This window comes from Anabas testudineus, chromosome 13 (assembly GCF_900324465.2).
Source record: "Anabas testudineus chromosome 13, fAnaTes1.2, whole genome shotgun sequence".
Classification (NCBI taxonomy): Eukaryota; Metazoa; Chordata; class Actinopteri; order Anabantiformes; family Anabantidae; genus Anabas; species Anabas testudineus.
Window position 1 is genome coordinate 19,364,608 of NC_046622.1, and position 18,369 is coordinate 19,382,976.

Genomic DNA, 18,369 nt, shown 5'->3' on the forward strand with positions numbered 1-18,369 from the left:
TGACAAACTAAAAACACTTGGCTCTCCTTGCGTAATGTCGGATGAATGACTGGCTGTGGCGCGCTTGCTGTGAAGTCTCCCGTGTGACAGGCAGGTGCAGCATTGCTCCGTGGCTTCTGATCTTCCAGGTGCTTATCTTGATGATACTGTGGTTCACCCCCATTCCACCGCTCTTCTTACAACTCTTGTATTTCATTAGATTTTTTCCTACCACTCTACGCTGCTTGCTCCGCGTGAGTATGAATTAAAAACAAACTTTTTTTCTCCATCATCCACATCCCTTTGAGGCCAAAGTGATGCTCTGTAATATAACTACTCCACAAGAATATGTATATAAACTGCATCCTTATAAACTGATATCAGTTTATTGGGCTAATGAGGCATGAAGGAGATCAACACAACTCACAGTCCCATTCAATGTCTCCATCTGTACGTCTCATTTAAAGCTCTTAGCATTTTTATTTCCTCGTTTGCTTCGAACGCTGCTTCGTCACCTGCCTGCACCCTTTAATCACTCAGCCCGCAGGACTTGCTCTCGCTTTAAAGCTTACTCAGTTGATACCGCTTCGCTAAACTAGTGGCGGAAATGACGCCAACTTGTTGTAAAAGTGGAGGGAAAGTTAAGAGGACTGTGACTTTGTGTTTAGCAAAAGGTCAGGTGTTTACTCCACGATAACGCCTTATCTCCACTTGCCTGCAGAGGGGTTGTGTGATGATAATACTGTAGAACGTTTTTGTGTTGTTTTTATTGGCTGATTTCTCTCTTTATCTGCTCCCTAATCATTCCCTACACACAGACATCATTACCAAGATGGATTTTCTCGGGGAGAGAGAAAGGGGAACAGGAGGGGGAAAAGAAAGAGAGGGAGTGGAAGCCTCTTCTCCATCTTTTCATTAATCACAAATCAGTTTATTTCCCTCTGGAGACCAGACCACTCAGTGGTAAGGAGAATAGGCTCATTCGCCCCTCTTTTTATCTCTCTTGTGTTCAATACATTTCTCTCCCGTCTCCTTCCCTGGATTTCTCCGGTCTCTAAATGCCAAACCAATAAACCGAGAAACAAAATCCCCAACCTTCTTCCCTCCTTCTCGAACAGACTACAGTACATGTTCAGTATTTTAATAAAAATCGCAGCTTTGATGGTCACATCTGAGGGAGCGGGCGCACGCACGCACACACACACACACACACACACACACACACACACACACACACACACACACACACTCAAGCACACACAGACACGTACACAACAATCGACATCAAGTATGCGTGCTGTGTTTTATATTTCCAGAGTCGGCTTAGTGTAACCTTACTGTTCCGCGCCTCAGCAGCCACTGTGACTATTAGCTGGATCTCACAGGGTTGAATAAGCAGTAGGACTGTTAAAGTTGAATAACATCAGACGGAACTTCCCTGAAATACAGTTTCGGATAAGACAGTAAAAACTTCACAGAAACAGGAAGAATGCAGCAGTACAGTGCTTTGGAAAGTTGCAGATTGGTAGTGAAAACATTTGGGTAACTCTATCCTCCTTCTCTTTTCTCTGCAATTGTTATCATGGAGGGACAGCTAGCTGAAGCATGCTTAATGCTGCATTTCCTGCTACCCCTGGCTGTGTACACAGACAAATGTGTCCTCTCATAAAAACATACTGTATATATGACCTTGCTGTGCAACATAAACTACATTCTATTATGCTCAATGATGCGATATATGCATGCATGAAAGAAGACAATGAGTGAGTGCTTTTCCACTGGATGGCAGGGCTGAAACCTTAATCACATCCGCCTCTGTCTGTCCCTCCATCTCTCCATCTCTCCATACATACTGACACATACTGATACAGGCATCAGTTGTGTCCTGCTACGCTGGCACACACATGGACACACAAACGGGTGCACTAACTCACTGAGTCCTCTTTTAAAACGTTTTGAGTCGGGAATACTGTAGGACAAAAAAAAAACTAAAACAAAATGTTGGAGCTATTTTTAGTTTTTCTATTCATGTGTAAAAAAAAGAATGCTGATAAATAAGCATGGTGGGAAAGTGGGTGAGAGTTAGGCTTGTGTGTGTGTATGTGTGTTGATGTTGTGGGGTGCCACCTTGAGTCCCAGTAGAAGTGAAGGAGCGAGGGCACAGAGGAGAGAAGATAATGATCCTGCTGATAATAGAGGAGGGGAATCTGGTAAATGAGGCTGGATATGCACAGTGCTGCAGGCTGTTCCTTTGCACCCTGTGTCTTACACACACACACACACACACACACACACACACACACACACACACACACACACACACACACACACACACACACACACACACACACACATACTCCCACGCCCACATATCTGACAGCTCTTGAGGCATACAGTATGTGCAAAATCCTGTCACATTCAAATTAATGGCAATCCTCTTTTCCTTACCTTGTTCCTTCCTATGTGCCTGCGTGTGCACGTGTGTGCATGTGTGTGGGAGGCTGAGAGTATTAACGCTGATGACTACCCCATTAATAAATTATCGTCCCTTCCAGTACTTGTTATAAGAAGACAGTGCCTGTTCCACACGAACAAGAAGCGGTTTGTACCCTCGCCTTGCTCAGGTGAAATACTTCGGCGTCGCTTTAATGATGGCACAAGTGCACCGGTGAAGTTAATGAGCTACAGCAAAGTTTTCATTGTTACATTTTTCAATTAGGTAGATCTGGCTGTGATGAATGTGTTTAGTTCTAAAATGACAACTCCACTGCTTGTAGATACCTCTAGCTACCACACACACGGGATTGATGCTCTGTTTCTTACTTTCAGGAAGTCCTACTTTGATGTCTGGATGGGCAGCGACCTTATGTGCGGTCCATGCCCATCAGCTGCCATCTGCAAAATGTGCCTTGCATCTGATTGGTCATTGCATCGACAGTCAGACACTAATGATCAATTATGGCTACTGTATGTTGCTGGGAAAGTATGGATCACTGACATAATGTGGTGTTGAGGGATTGAACAAGACTCTCTTCTCCTCTGGTTTTTCAAATGACTACACTTCATCTCTATTTGTGGTGTATTTTGATGCACAAACAGATTTACATGATACGTAAGTAAAGCAAGTTGAAAAACAAACAAAAAAACAAGACAAAACAAAACAAAACAAAAGGCAAAATGTATATATTGAAGGTGTACTGGGAAAACCCAGCAGCTTGTCGACTAGTCTGACGTAATCCTCAAACACTTTAATATTTAATTGAAGAGTCATGAAATTAAAAGGCTCAAAGAGAAGAGGATGAAGAATATAAAAGAGAAAGATAGAGGGCCCTACATAAGCCAGTGAAATACCAAACAGCTGCTCACCTCTCTTTTTAATTATAAATATGTTGATAATGGGTTATTATGTTTGGAAGAAGAGGCCCTTGACTACCATTATCAGAGAGGACGAGCAGGGGGGAGCCTGCTGCCTGAGAGTGTCCTCTACACAACAACATCAAGAGTCCCCGCAGTTCTAACAACTTGGACCAGATTTCTGAAAGTGCACACATCAGGGTTTTAAGTCCACATTGATGCCATATTGATGTCCGGTAAAGAAGGAGAGGAGCACCCTCCAGAGCAGAGCTTGGATCCATTTTCACCGGGGCTCTTACTGCACCCGGACACCTCCCTGCTATTCAGCCGATCTGTTCCAACAAAGCAGAACAGTGACCCCCTGTGGATTCTGGTAGATAATACAAATGTAACATGACGTCACCCAGGAGCAAGAGCTGCCATCATTTGTAAACAACAGTCCTGGAAACATCTAGAGAGTTGCAGTGCATCACGCAGGTTTTTAGATCTGGCACTGGATGCGTCTCAACTGGCTTTCAACTCGGCACTCAGCCTCTGAAGGAGTAAAAGCTCCAGGGTTGGACTAATTAAGAGAGTGTGTTCGGCTCTACCCCCGCCCTTTCCATCGCATTCACACCCACATGCATCATGTCGAGCATGTCACATAGCCATGATGTGTATTACACACTTCAGAGAGTGTATCACACGACGTGTCCCAGGTGTGAAAGGGCCCGTGTTCAACGTGACACGCCACAGGCAGGTGATTAGCAGAGAGAGCCAGACCTTGCTGGTGCCCATCAAACGTTATGGCGCCGAAGGCTCCATCTTACTAATACATAATTATAAGAGTCATATGAATGTCCTTCACATGTCTGCAGGGTAGTCGAAGGATTTACAAAGAGCTGGGCTGCACAGAAAGAGAAAGCTGATATTCTTTGAGACGAGTTAAGCTGGTTGCAGTCACACTCACCGTAGCTTGCAGATCGACTCCACGTAAGGTGGTGATAGAGCGGTAAGAGGTCACTAATGATTCTGTCAATCAGCTCTGTGTGTCGCTGGTGTGTCACAGCGGCCTTCTTTACATCCTGCCAGGGCTGTCACTCTGCCCGGGCCCATCTCATACACAGCGAGCGAGCATCCAGCACACACACACACACACACACACAAACACACACCTGCACTGCTACCATAGCGTACGCCTCATCTAGGTGAGAGATTGTGACGAGAAGGATTCTGTCACTTGAATCTGCTGCGTGCAGAGGCAGACCCAGCATCCATCCTGAGAAAAGTGAGAAACCACGCTTAGGCTGCCTTTTCAATCAAGCTGTACCTAATGAATAAAGAAAAATGATTAAACACGTGAACTGCCTCCATAAGGCTTCAATAAACCCAAACGAATTTCAGGGGAATCCTTAATCGGCTGACCTAGGCTTTTTGTATTGTCCATGGTATTACAGTAACAGGATTGTAAAAGCATTGGCTCCAGTTACACCCATCCTCCAGTGACGAAGAGATTGGTGGGGGTTAGCATTAATTTCCAAAGCCTTATGTTGCATTTGCATAATTACCATAAATCATCACAGGGATGTTCTGGTCCACAGTAGAGGGGAAGTGGGAAAGGCTATTGGGAAATGGCATTCTTTGGATGGGTAACAGCATGCAGCAGCAGGGAATGCAATGATTATGAATAATCTAGTGGCTCTTCAAATAATGTTAAGTACACTGTAAGGCATGCCTTTGCGTCTAGAGCACTGAAGGTTTTTACGCAATCCGCGCTCTACATTATCTGCAGCATCAAAGGAGTGCTTATTTGGTTTTGCTGGCTGAGTGTTTGCAACAATGGATATTTATTTCAACGCCATATATCATGCCTGAAAGTGTGACTTTGGCTTCTTACGGCTTTGTAAACAGCTGCGATAATAATGATTTGTGCAGTTCTACAAATTTACTAGGATGTTTACCGCACTTCAGAATATTACATTTGCTTTGTGATTTCCTTTTCCAACGTGGGAACATTTTTCAGTTTGCTCTTTTTAGAAAATTATGTTGGCAATCGTTATTTGGGGTTTGAGAAATACTAAAAATTTAAAGTGACACTAAGAGTAATTATATTGTACAGATGCATTCTTTTAAAATACTACATATATAAATGTTGCTCAATACTATTACCTTACTATGATGAGACTAGAAAGAAACTGGATTGAAAGCATTTTCCCTTCCAGTGGTTGACTGACTGGAGATTTATAAGCTGCTTGCTTGTCTACCTATCAGTGAATGGTGCACCATGAGGTTAATGTACAGTAAACACAACAGAATGGGGGCACTGTGGGCTTGAGGCAGAGTCACTTGTACAATAACACTGTTGAGGCCTAAGTGTAATAACCATTCAACTGGGGTGACACACTATGTGACCTTTCATGCTGTCTTCCATCTACAGTAATACAAGTTGGCTTGTGCACTGAATGGAAGAGACTGCGAGGATCAAAATAATGCGAGTTCAGTGACAAGGAAAAAAAAACTGTACTGCGCATTGGATTAAATGGGAGAAAATGAATACGAGGAGTTAAATGCTTTAACACAGGGTAGAGTCTGTGCAGCATGCTGGCTCAGTAATCTGCTGAAGTTCCATTGCTCTGCACAATGATGAATTTGAGTCAGCTACAGTAAAGTCACTGGGTTATTTCAGGACAGCTCCAAGCAGACTCAAAGACAAATGTGGGGACCTAAATAGATGTGCAGCATCACTCAGTTTCTCTTGTATCTGTAGAGTAAACTACCTGAACTGTACATGCAGGACAGGTACGAAAATACCCCAAACTTTGTCTAACCTCTTTTAGGTCTTCTGCCAGCTGTCGCTGCCGTTGCATGACCTGATAAAGCCAACTGAACAGTAGGTAGGTGATAAAGAGACTGAAGCAGAGACCCAGAGCAAGAAGGATTCAGAGACGCTCTGGAAAAAAGAGCGAAAAACATTAAATATGAAAGGGAAAGGCAAAAATAAACTATGACATGGCAGAACAGGGGAGGAGGAGGGGAGTGTCAACAGAATATTGATGGAGAGGACAGAGATGGAGAAGCATGACAGCTGGCAGACGGGGGGAAAGGAGGGTGGTGCTGCTTTGCTGGGCCCACTCTCACTGCACCTTAGCAGGCCAGATGGACTAGGCTGCTCCTGTGTGCCCTTGACTAGCCAACACACACACACACACACACACACACACACACACACACACACTTCCACACTACACACACACACACACACACACACACACACACACACAGAGATACTATAAAAAACAAACAAACAAACAAACAAAACAAAACAAAGAAAGTGACAAATTAGTCCCTTTGTCTGTTTTTTACATATTAAAAGACACAAAATAAGCAGAGCTGAGAAAACATTGAGGTTGTTTCTTTTCCAAAAATGTCAATGTGTGTGTTTGCTACAGCTGGTCCAAATGCTCTCCAGAAACAGTAAATAAATGCAGAAATAAATAAATAAAAATAAATAAAAAGCCGCCCACGATGGTACAGTATCTCCCTCTAGTGTCTAAACTCTGCTACTACATCACTACAGCATATCTCTGTAGATCAGCACCGAGGCAATGGACAGCTCCCAGATCTAAAATCAAGCGATGGCGTCAAACTGTTCGAAAATGTAACAAATTAAATAATGAAACCACCTCAAAGTTTAAACAATTAAACAGCAAACACGTTGAGCAGGTTTCTATCTTCGCTCTATGTTTTGTTTTTGTCTGAACTAATTTAGTGGCAATCCCGCTAAAAAACATTCGGCCGACCCCCAAACAGTATTGATTGATGCGTGGTTATAAAAAGACATCTATCATCTCGACAGTCTGAAATTGAAGCTGTAGTGGTCTGTGTCCATGCGCCTGTGTTTGTGTGCACGTGTGTGTACTGGTAGGGGGTCGTGGGGGTGGATGCGTGTTGATGCAGTTCTGTATTGTGAAACAATAAAAATTTAGACAGTTGATTCATATCTGGGCATAAAAGCCCAGAGTTTTGTTAGGTTCCTCTTTAATGAAACCTATAATTTCTGCCTCACACCATGGTGTTGCTATGGAGCACAGGGATCGATCATAAAGAGAGATATCCAGAGCCACTCTCCTCTGCAGGATTACCATGGCAATAAGTGAGCTAAATTATAGTATGAAAGATCATTTACACAACGCAGTGTCACATGTCAACCATGACTCCGTCACAAGCTGCTTAGAAGAAAAAAACACTTAATAGCTTGTTTACAGAAACACATGCTCCAAAAAACTCAATGTATGTTTGATGTAGACTTAAACATACACACACGCTGCAGGGTACAGGGTAATGCAGCAGGGCTTTCTCAAAGACTCATGTTATGGGTACAAAGGTTAGAAATTCAATCACTTTAGAGATGGCTGCCACATCACTGTGTCTCAGGATAATATGACTTCAGTGTGTGTCAGTGTGTGTGTGTGTGTGTGTGTGTGTGTGTGTGTGCATCCATGAATGTAAAGACCCCGCTGTGGATTGAGAATGCATTGCTGGGTCAACAGAAACCAAACTGCTAGAAATTCAAAAAGGGCGGGACCTGTCATGTCCGTAAAAAAGGGATTAGTTTAAAGAAAGGACAAGCAAGTAAAGGCAGAATGGATGGCAGGAAGAGGAAGTGTGTGACGCCAGAGTTAAGATAATAAAACAGTTATTCTGTGGTCTGTTTGCCACAGAGGAGAGCGAATCCACAGCATAAGCACATTCAACCAGTGAACCGACATCTGGTTTTCATCTTCCTTTCCTCTCTACCTCTATTTTCTTTTGACCTTAAGGTATAAATGTATACACAAACACACACGTGCGCGTGCACGCTCACTTTCTCTCAGAGTTGCTCATCTGCCCTTGTCAGCAGGTCTGAGACACTGAGCTAAGCATTTCCTTGATATCCCAGTGGATTGAAAACACCCCCCTGTGTTTACTGTGGGTATGTGTGTAACCTTATAGAATTCTTGACGACTTCATCCACCGCCTCCTTGAGCTGCATCCTGACCATCGGCTGCTCACATCACGTTCTGTGTTAAAAACGACTCGAAAGAGAGCTCACATTCATTTCAGCCTCTCACCACTCTCAATTCTCTTCACTCCTAACCCAGGCGACCCCCATTTATCCACGAGAATCCGAATCAAACAGTCTTCTTCAGCATAAAAGCTTTTCTCTGTAGCGATTGAGTGGACAAGTACCACCTAAGTGTGCTCATACACAGAACTCTCCCAGCCGCCTCTGAGATTTAACCTGCCTGTTGACTTCAGGCTCGGAGATTAGTAGAGAAGTGTACACACACTTGCGATTCAGCCAGAAGCCAGGGGACGTCAGTATAGAATTATAATGACCAGAACAGACGCAGTAGGGAAAATCCTAGGGATTTACTGTGGTCTGGTTAAATGAAGGGAAGATGTGTTGAATGAGAATGGCTGCTCCACTGATTTCAATTCGCAGTTAGCCTTGCAGTGAGAGAGAGAGAGAGAGTATGTATGTCAGATCAAATCCACATATATTTACTCTGTGTGAAGAGGCTGGATGTGAGCGTGCATACTGAAGACATTCACTGAGAGATACTGTCCCCTTCTGGACAGAAACAGGACTTTCTTCACAAAACACCAGCACGCATTTAAAAGAAAATCTGTTTGTCCATTACCGGTACACACATCCGCTCTCACACACACTCACACACACCATCAGCCACCGTGCAGTCTGAAATGCGTGACTAATAAAGACTACGTTAGGCATAGGCGTGACTTACAGGGGTGCTGCCATCTGATAGGGTCATCATGCTGATTGACATGCTCATCTTGTCAGAGGAGAGAGAAGGTGGGGAGGGGCTCCTCTTCTCCACTTCCTGTCTCTGGAGGAAGTCACGCCAGGCCCGCTGAATACTGCGTGTAATTAAGACGATCTAGTAAATGTAATGCATGTAACGTCCTACAGACTGTGTGCTGTCAAAATATAGGCTGCACAATTGCGGCTTTTTAGCTGCAGATAGAAAAACGTACTCACATCAACACCTTAGTCTCATTGCACGGCATGTTGATGTTGATGTTGTTGTCCAGATCCATGGTCAGATGATTACTGAGAAGGTGAGAGAAGGTGATATAAGGGACATTCAGAGGACACACACACACACACACACACACACACACACACATATTGTGCTTTTACAGGCTGCTTTGCGCTGTGTGTTAATTGCATGCGCACATGCGTGCACTTGTGTGAACCCACTTCTGCAGCTGGAAACCTCCATCATTAACATGCTTGAAGACACTCTGGGGGCTCTTCATCTGCTCCTGTGTGCGAGAGAGAGAGACAGACAGATGGACAAAAAAAAGAGAGACAGAGAGTAAAGAATTAGAAAGCAGCTGACATCTTAGCTGCGCGGCTTTGGTGCAGACACACGGAGAAGCTTTCGTAGTGAAAGATATCCCTACGGTGTGTGCGTGTGTGTGTGTGTGAGAGTGAACGATGTGTGATCATTGTGCTGAGCTCAGGGAACCCTGCAGCAAGTGGTCTGGCATTATTTTGGCTCCGTTAGATGTTTTCTTCAGAAGTCAGTGAGGTAAGCGTGGCAAGAACTTGGCCAAATTACTGCCTCAGCACTTTCCAAGCATTTAGCCCCAGAAGCACAGAAAGCATCGACAAAGAAAGTCGAACTGGGAGAGACAGGTAAGGCAGAGAAGTCGGGGCAGGACGTCGTCTGTGAACTGTGGCAACAGTGTTGTACAGACGATGCAGACACGCTGGAGATTAGGGAGGTAAACTTTACACTAAAATGTCTTTAAGCTCGGTTCTCGCTCTTCTCGGCTCCGTCCTTATCCTTTAATAGCGCCGTGTAATGATTACAGGCCTGCCTCTACATAATTGAGCAGACTAATTCAATTACAAGGGAGCAACAAAGTTTAAGTGGAGCAGTTCTTCCTGATGAGCCAATAGGGTCACATCAGGGCACTAAGCAGCCACCAGCTACATCAGGTTGTACTTTGTGTGTGTGTGTGTGTGTGTGTGTGTTTACAATTTATACTGAAAAATAAACGTTTTGTTTAATTGCTCCATTACTGCATAGTAAAGCATGCATGAAGGAATATATTGAATCTATTCGATGGCAGGTTGGCCTCTGAATAAATTCACACTAAGAAATATCTATCAGCTCTTAGATAAAGTCTCATTTTGAAGTGTAACTGAGTACATCTAACTGAAACAGTAAAGATAAACGCCCCGCTGAAACGCGTCAGCACCATATGTTCCATATTTAACTCAAAAGGTCTATGCTGCCTGGCTGTTTGCCTGTTTTCACTGTATCAGGCAGTGTTGTTTTTCTCATTACTCTGCCTCCCAGAAGGAACAAGCAGCTCATTAGACAGAATCAAGGACTTTCACTAGTGATCAATGACGTCTTGAAGGATCTGTTTTTCAGCCCTTTCCATACATGTGTGTCAGTCCCTCTTAAAGTCTCCTAGATGAAGAGAGAACTTGTGAAAGCATAATTGTGGCTCAACTGTGGATCTGTACAACCCAAACGTCTCTGAACTCTGCTTTGAGAGTCAATGTCACCTCAGTCTTTCCAGACCCACCCTAATGCTATGTCCAACAGACAGCTGTCTCTCTCTCAACAAAGTCAAGGACCTTTCGCCATCGGACAGTGTTGAGACAGACAGGAGCACGGTGGGCAGGATACAAATACACTGGAATAGTAGAGAAAAAAGATTTAACTTTAAAGACACTGAAACGACTTAAAGTCAATGAGATGTAGGAGAGAAAGAGACAGCAAGAGACAGAGCAAGGAGCAAGTGGCAATGATGGAGAGATAGGCCAAGTATAAATGAGGAGAGCAGAGGAGATGTGAGTGTCTGTGTGTGTGTGTGTGTGTGTTTGATTGTGAGGTTCTGGGTAATGGAGTTGCTGGGAGACTGAACGAGCGGATCATTTCAATTTCCCCATAGAGTTACTGATGGCCCTGTCACAGGCCTGGCCAGACAAACTATTAGTTCACCTCAGACACACGAGCACACACACAGACACACTTTAAAGGAAGCAAGCATCCAGAAGCTCACATATACAGCACAGTCCTGCACAAAGCTCCTTAAAAAATATTAGAATACAGAAGTGTTTCCAAATATGATGAGGGAGACTTAGCCTCTTAATTAGAGGAATAATTTATCTATGGTAAATATCGACGTGTTACATTAAACAGAGATGTTAGTTAGTCGGTGACTGCGTGCAACAACACATAGCAATGGTACTCTACAGGCACACCTGCATCTCCACAAATACAGTACATTCAGGCAATATGCAGATAGTGATCACTAAATAAGAATAATTATCTATGTGATGGGTGCCACAGTTCACAGTTCTACATGTGAATTTTTTTTTTAAAGGTTTATCTAAAGACAACCATCCAAATAACTCACGTTAAATTCACATCATCCAAAGTTCCCTTTTTAGGAAATCAGGAAATTAGCATAAATACACATTTTAATCAATTTTAGGATGGACAGGAAACTGTGGCTGTTGCTCCCCCTCCTCATTTCAATTGAAAGGGCTTAAGAAAAGGAGGAATTAATGTCCAATATGAAAAGGTGGAATGGCTACAGCAAGAAAAAACATCTTTGAGTTTTTATGTGGCGATTGACTATTACTATAAAACATGCTTTAAAGTTTGTCAACCTATCTCATTTTGTCTTTTTAGTGTCTGCGCGATGTGTTTGCAGAACAGAAATTCTCACAGTGATATACAGAGCACATTATTTCCCACTTAAACAAAACTCTGACTTCAGCAGGACATTTACAATCACCATAATACATGTTATTGATTCATAGCAGTCTATAGCAGTATGCGTTTTGTAATTATTGTTTACCAAACCAAAGCTGTTATCAAAAATTGGATTTAGACCTGGTGTGTCTTGCTGTTTTTTCCCTCTGTTATCCACACCTGCATCTCTCTATCCCTGCGTCAGTAGAAAACCCCAAACCCGTGTCTGGAGCAGAAATGCTAAAAAAGTACAGGAGCATAAACCAGAGGTTTACATAATTTAGTGGCAGAGTTGACAGAAAATCTATAGTCATTTTGGGCTTTGGCAGTGCCAAGCAGGCTTGTATTGATTGGTATGTGTGTTTATGTGCGTGATCGTGTATGTGTGTGCAAATACGAGTGTTAGTGGATTTATGGTAGACTCAGGCAGAGCAGGAGAGAAGGAAGCAGGGAGGCAGAGAGATTCTGATAGAGAGGGGACCTTGAACCCACAGGTCAGCATTCAACAACAGAGGAAATAGAGCCACTGACAGTCAAATACACACCACAATCCCCTTTTCATTATCAGTCCTCTTTCACCCCCTTCTCAGTCTCCAGCTTTTTTCTCCTTAAGAACTCTTTTCTTCTCTTCAATCACAATTTACTGGCCTTCCTCCTGGAGTGGTGGACAGGAATGAAGACAGATAGAGCACAGTGGACCATTATGTTCAGTTTTCCTTGTTATCTGAGGGAAATAAGTGGTGGCAGGAAAGGTGCAAGGTTAAAAAGTCTGCAGGATCCAGCAAAAAGATCTCCGGGCTCCTGGCTGCTGACGTTGGTCTTTCACCAATCCATGTAGCAGGAGTCTGTGGATGAGGCGTCCAGGACTGTTTACTCTGTACAAGCACATCTGCCCAAGCTTACTGGTGGATAGAAGCTCTAGGCCACAAAGTACTCTGCAGCTGGTTGGAAATGTATTCCTTCACAAAGGCTTTACTATTTCCAGAAGACTGCCTTTTCAACAAAAGTCATTTTAGGTATTTCATAGGTACCTGGATGTGTTAAAGAAGATCAGTCCCATTTCAGGGCTTTATTATGATGCTTTAAGGACATCAAGTGCTGTTTCTTCAGTGTCCACTACGACAGGACTGTGGTTGTGCCAGGTGCCGTGTCTTTGGCAAATTTTTTTTTACCTCTCTTAGTTTTCACCATTTACTTTTATTTAAACAACATATAAGATTTCAGAGGAACTGTAGGACACACACAAAGTCATTCTATACTGACTAATCTGGACACAGACTTTAGGGCACGCCGATAAATTGCCTGAACTTTTGTGCACACCGTGTTGTTATTGGTGTGGTGAATGGAGTCATAGCTCACGCTCATTAACAGCAGCCCTCCCTGCCTTTTCTTTGCACTTTATGCTGCCATACTTCTGATATGCTGTTGGCTTTTAATACTGTTTATTGTTTTTTTTATGTTGTTTTTACAGTGGTATTGTTTTCACTGCCTATTTGTTTTTATCATTTTTATTGTCTTACAGTTATGTGAGGTGTCCCCTCTGTCTTATTGTCTTGTTAATATACTGTTTTATAAGCTGGCTGCACATCACATTTTCTATAATAGAACTATAAAGAATGACTTAACCTGACTTGAACTGAAAGACAAAAATGCAACACGAAAAAAAAAAAAGGATTTATTATCTTGGAGTTTTTTTTTGGACAGAAAGCAGCTCGATCCATCATCAGCCCTGTAGGTGACCGAGAGAACACAGGAACCAGTGTGCAGATTCATGAATGTGGTCACCTACTTTCCAGTATGCAAAGAATTAGATACAGTATCAGGATCAGAATAACTGCATGTTACTCAGTTTAAGCATGTTATTATTATGCAATACGCAGGGTGCTTCACACGATGATCAAGTCAGGGGACTCATGTGGAGGAAGGTTAAAGGTTCATACAACAAGAAAATCGCTGGAGTACAGTAGAGAAACACAAGAGACAGAGTCAGAGGGGGGCAAAGTGATTGACGGTGTGAGAGGTTAGATAACTCAGCTGTAGGGGACAAAGGGCAGGGGGAAGATAGAGAAGCAGCACTTTGCAGTTAGACAGAAAATGATCCAGTTGAGAGCTGGCGAGGGAGTTAAAGGAGAGGAGTCTATGAAAGCAGGCTCTTTGTTGGAGGCAAGAAGAAGGGATGTGGAGGTGAGAGAACAAGCCTGTGGGCTTTGAAGAAATTAAACTGGACCAGTGCCAGGAAGCCAGCCAGAGAAACGCGGAAACGAGAGAAATGGCCTGCCTGGGAAATGGCCTTCATCTCCCCCCGTACATGGGGCGTAAATCTGTCCCTTACACCTCCAACTGATCCACACACATGCATGCACCAACACTCACACGCATGATTTAAATAGCTCTCTGGTGCTCCTCTAAATGCCCCCTTAACTCAGTTCAGGGACAGAGTGACAGACAAAGAGAAGAGACAAATGCGCAAACACACACACACACACACACACAAAGTCGTCATCAGTTACTCTTATTGCTGCACTAAAGTTTCAACTCTGTTGCTCTTGTAAGGTCACTATTTCTCCACTTCTTCGTGTTGACTTCTTCACTCTCATCACTTCCACAGTGTCTGAGTCGAAGTTGGATTTCCTCTTCAATACTTGATGAGCTTCCTGATGCGAAGTGCTGGCATAACGGATTCCCGCTCGTCACTCTATCATCCTCCAGCACCGTAGAACACTGGCCAGCTGTGTTTGTTTTCCCGATGAACTCAATTAACTTCGGTACACAAATGTATGTGGAGCGCGCACACACACACAGACTTGAAGTCCTTCTTGCTGTGAGGCCACAATGCTAATCATTACAATACCATGCCGCCAAGGTGAAAGTATACAATCTTTATCATATATATATTCTGAAAATATGGAAACCAGTGCCCAATTATTACTGCTGATGTATTTAGCATTTTATTGCTGTACCTTACATCATGTGAGGGCGATAGATCATTTGTTATGTATTTTAATTTGTCTTTGTGCAAGTGGCTCATGTTGCACAATGTACACGCAGCACTACGGCAGCTCTCACCAAACAAAGAAAATCAGCCAAAGAAATGAGCCTTTCCTCTCCCAACCTTCATGCATCATTTCTTGCTAACCACCTGCTTCTCCTAACCCAATATTGGTTTAACCTTGAGTCTAGGAGTTCTTCCAATCACCTTTCAGCCAAAAAGCTGTCATGACCTGATCCTTCGCTGATGGTAACCTAACTGGTTTTTGCACCATCATACCATCTGCCATACTACATAGACCTCCCCCCCCCCCCCCGCCCACACACACGAGTGCACATGCACTATTCAGAGGGCTTGGAGGCAGCCTCTATCAGTCAAGCCTCCCTAGGGTCCCTTGGCCCAGCCAGCCAGCCGGCGCCATCTCTGCCATCACACTTACATCCTCGTCGCTCTCCTCAGCCACTGGGACACAGAACCTGTCAGTGCACTGTGTGTTGTGTGTGTGATGGCAAAAAGTGTGGAAAGGTGCTGTTATCTGTATCCATTTCTGTCCAGACACTGTGTCTTCTGGCACCTGACTATGTGTATGTGTGTGTAGATTTGCTAGTGTCCATTGAGATTCAGAGTCCAGACACGGGAAATGTTGTCCCTGAATGACCCGGCAATCAAGAGGCTGGCTGGCACCCTCACTTTCCATCGCGCTTCCTCATGCGCACACACAGACACACACACACACACACACAGAGACCTTCTTCCTGCTCTGGGGGTTAGCCTAATGACTGACAGTGTCAGAGACAGAGAGAAAAAGAGCTGCATACTGAGAAAGAGGAAACGGAGCATGGAGTAACCGTAAAAACAGTGGCAAGCTGAAACCCAGCATTGAAGAGAAGACACAGCGACACATCGCAGCTGCAATACCATAATTAATAAATGACGTCTTATTATTATTTATTTATTGCAACAACAAAATGATAGTATCAGGCATTTAAACAATGATTGTGTTGCTCTGTGAATTGGCTGTGCTTAACAGTGTAGAACATCATATTTAGAGGAGAGAGGGAGCTTAGAGGAACTGGGCCACTCTGTGAGCTAGGCCAGCTGTAGGAGATAATAGAGTAAACACATACAGTACACAGTACATACACAAATACACACGCACGCATATTTCACAGGTCCCTTGTTGTCCAGGCAACAGAACGAGCATCTATGTGGTGTCAGATCGGAGCAGAAACTGGTCCGCTGTGGAGAAACTGAACTCTGTGCACGTTACCTGAGCGTGTGTGTGTGTGTGGGTGTGTGTGTGGGGGGGTCTTATCAATTCCATGAAGTGTTCAGCTGTGAATAAAATCTGGAGCAGTTGGAAAATTAAAAACTGTCAATCGTGCTCGTCAGTCTTTACAGTTTTTCAATTTATAATCAGTCTCATGTCAGAAATAGCTGCAAAACACTAGAAAATTGTGAATTTGTTGTGTGTATTCCTGCAACAATAAGTGCAGTTCATTCATATTTTAAAGTTATAGCTTTTCACATACTAACCCAGGGATATGACTGAGAAAGCCAGGGTCAAACTTTTCAGTAGCACGACGTATTTGAGCCCAGGAGAAAACCATAATAGGGGAATCTTTTAGATTTTCACTGTGAAGGCATCCGCACCCCGAGGAAACATATGTTACCATTTTCCTCTGTCCTCTTTGCCTGCAGCATTTTCTCCATGTAGTTAGCACTCCCTGATCCCCTGGTGGGCCATAATCTGAGCCGTAAAGCCTGCCGTTAACATGCCAGAACAAACACACAGTAAAGCAGCTCCTTTTACAGCACCACTCAATACTACCTGTCCTCCACAGCAGCCATGCAGAACAGCACTGTACTAACGACTGCACTGCTGGCTGGAGAGCAATATATATGCAAAGAGCTGAAAGTAAACGTACGCAACTATGAAGTCTGCTTTATTGGGTATTATGGTCAAAGTGCAGACCAAACACACGCTCCCTGAAGGGTTTTTAGAATTCAGTAATTTAAAACTTTATTCTGCCTCTGAACAAGTTTTGTTAAAGACCTCGAAAGCGTATTAACCTTTATTTGTGCCTTTGCTGGACCTCTCAGACAAAGTCCCTCGAAAGAGGTTTAATTGCATCTACTAATTAAACAGGTGCAGTTTAGTCTTATAGGACTCCTTAGGTTGTTTGGTATGACACCTAGAGCAGCGTTAGTGAACCTGCAAGAGACACATTTTAATGAGTGTGGTCAAATCGACATTGCCAGAGGCCACAGGATGTTGAATTTTAGTGCATTATAGGAGTAAAGCTGCAAAAACACCACACACTTCCTGTCTGTGTTGTACCCTCTATTACTATTAGATTGATTTTAACAAGAAAAATTAGAGGAGTAACCGTCACCATGATCACCGTGGTGTTTTGTATGTGTGGAGATACATATGCAGTACTCACTCTCAACACTCTCACACATATACAAACAACTCTAGCCAGGGTTGAGCTGTGAGTTAGACCTGAGACTGTCCATTAGCAGTGGTCCATTGCTGTTTCAGGCTTAATGAAGTATAAAGCCGGAATTGAGAGGACGCCGGCAGACCTGATTAATGAGACGAAGAGAGAGAGAGAGACCGAAAGAGGAACAGCGATTAAGACAAAGGGGGGTAGATTAGAGATGGAAGGTGGAAAAGAAAATGATGAAATAAGACGGGAATGGCAGGGAATTAGAGAGGGAGGGATTGGGCTTGATTTTGAATTGATCCATGTAAAGCTGCAATGTGAAAAGCACTTACCTAGTCTTAATTCCTTCAGTCACTCTACTAAACAGTCTTCTCTCTAAGATATCACTCTATCTAGACTGCAAGTCTTTTGAAGAATCTTTGTGTCTACGACACAGCTTAATGCCCTGGAAACTCTGCCTTACCTCTTCTCAGCTCAGCGGGAAATGATTAAAGTCATGGTCCAGTTAACTGCCGGTCGCCCTCGGCTCTGTGGGCCCTGGGTGGAACCACCCAAGAAGGGACCTCTTAAAACCACAGCCACACATACCAATGAAATCTGTCACCTGTGCAGGGGCATGCAGTGAGCGTCAGGCGGTGGGCTCCGGCTAAAGCTCGGCCACGCTCTGAGAAGCAGCAGCAGCAGGAATGGCAAGGCAAGCTGGCGTTGCAGGCAGGCAGAGTGGGTGTTCATTAAAAACACCAAGCACCATTCACATGGAGAAGCAAGGCCATAAAAGCAATTAATCAGGCCATAAACAAGCCATTCCGGCTGTCCAACACACCCACAA

General features: G+C 43.7%; 1 protein-coding gene across 1 annotated transcript in view; it reads right to left on the minus strand.

Annotated features, from left to right (window-relative positions):
- Positions 1 to 18,369, minus strand: part of schip1 (schwannomin interacting protein 1) — a 171,401-nt gene that overhangs the window by 109,111 nt on the left and 43,921 nt on the right. Inside the window, exons 6-8 of the mRNA XM_026379151.1 lie at positions 9,578 to 9,642; positions 9,356 to 9,427; positions 9,102 to 9,234 (exon numbers count right to left, since the gene is read on the minus strand). Coding sequence (XP_026234936.1) covers positions 9,102 to 9,234; positions 9,356 to 9,427; positions 9,578 to 9,642 — 270 coding nt within the window. The remainder of the gene's footprint in view (positions 1 to 9,101; positions 9,235 to 9,355; positions 9,428 to 9,577; positions 9,643 to 18,369) is intronic.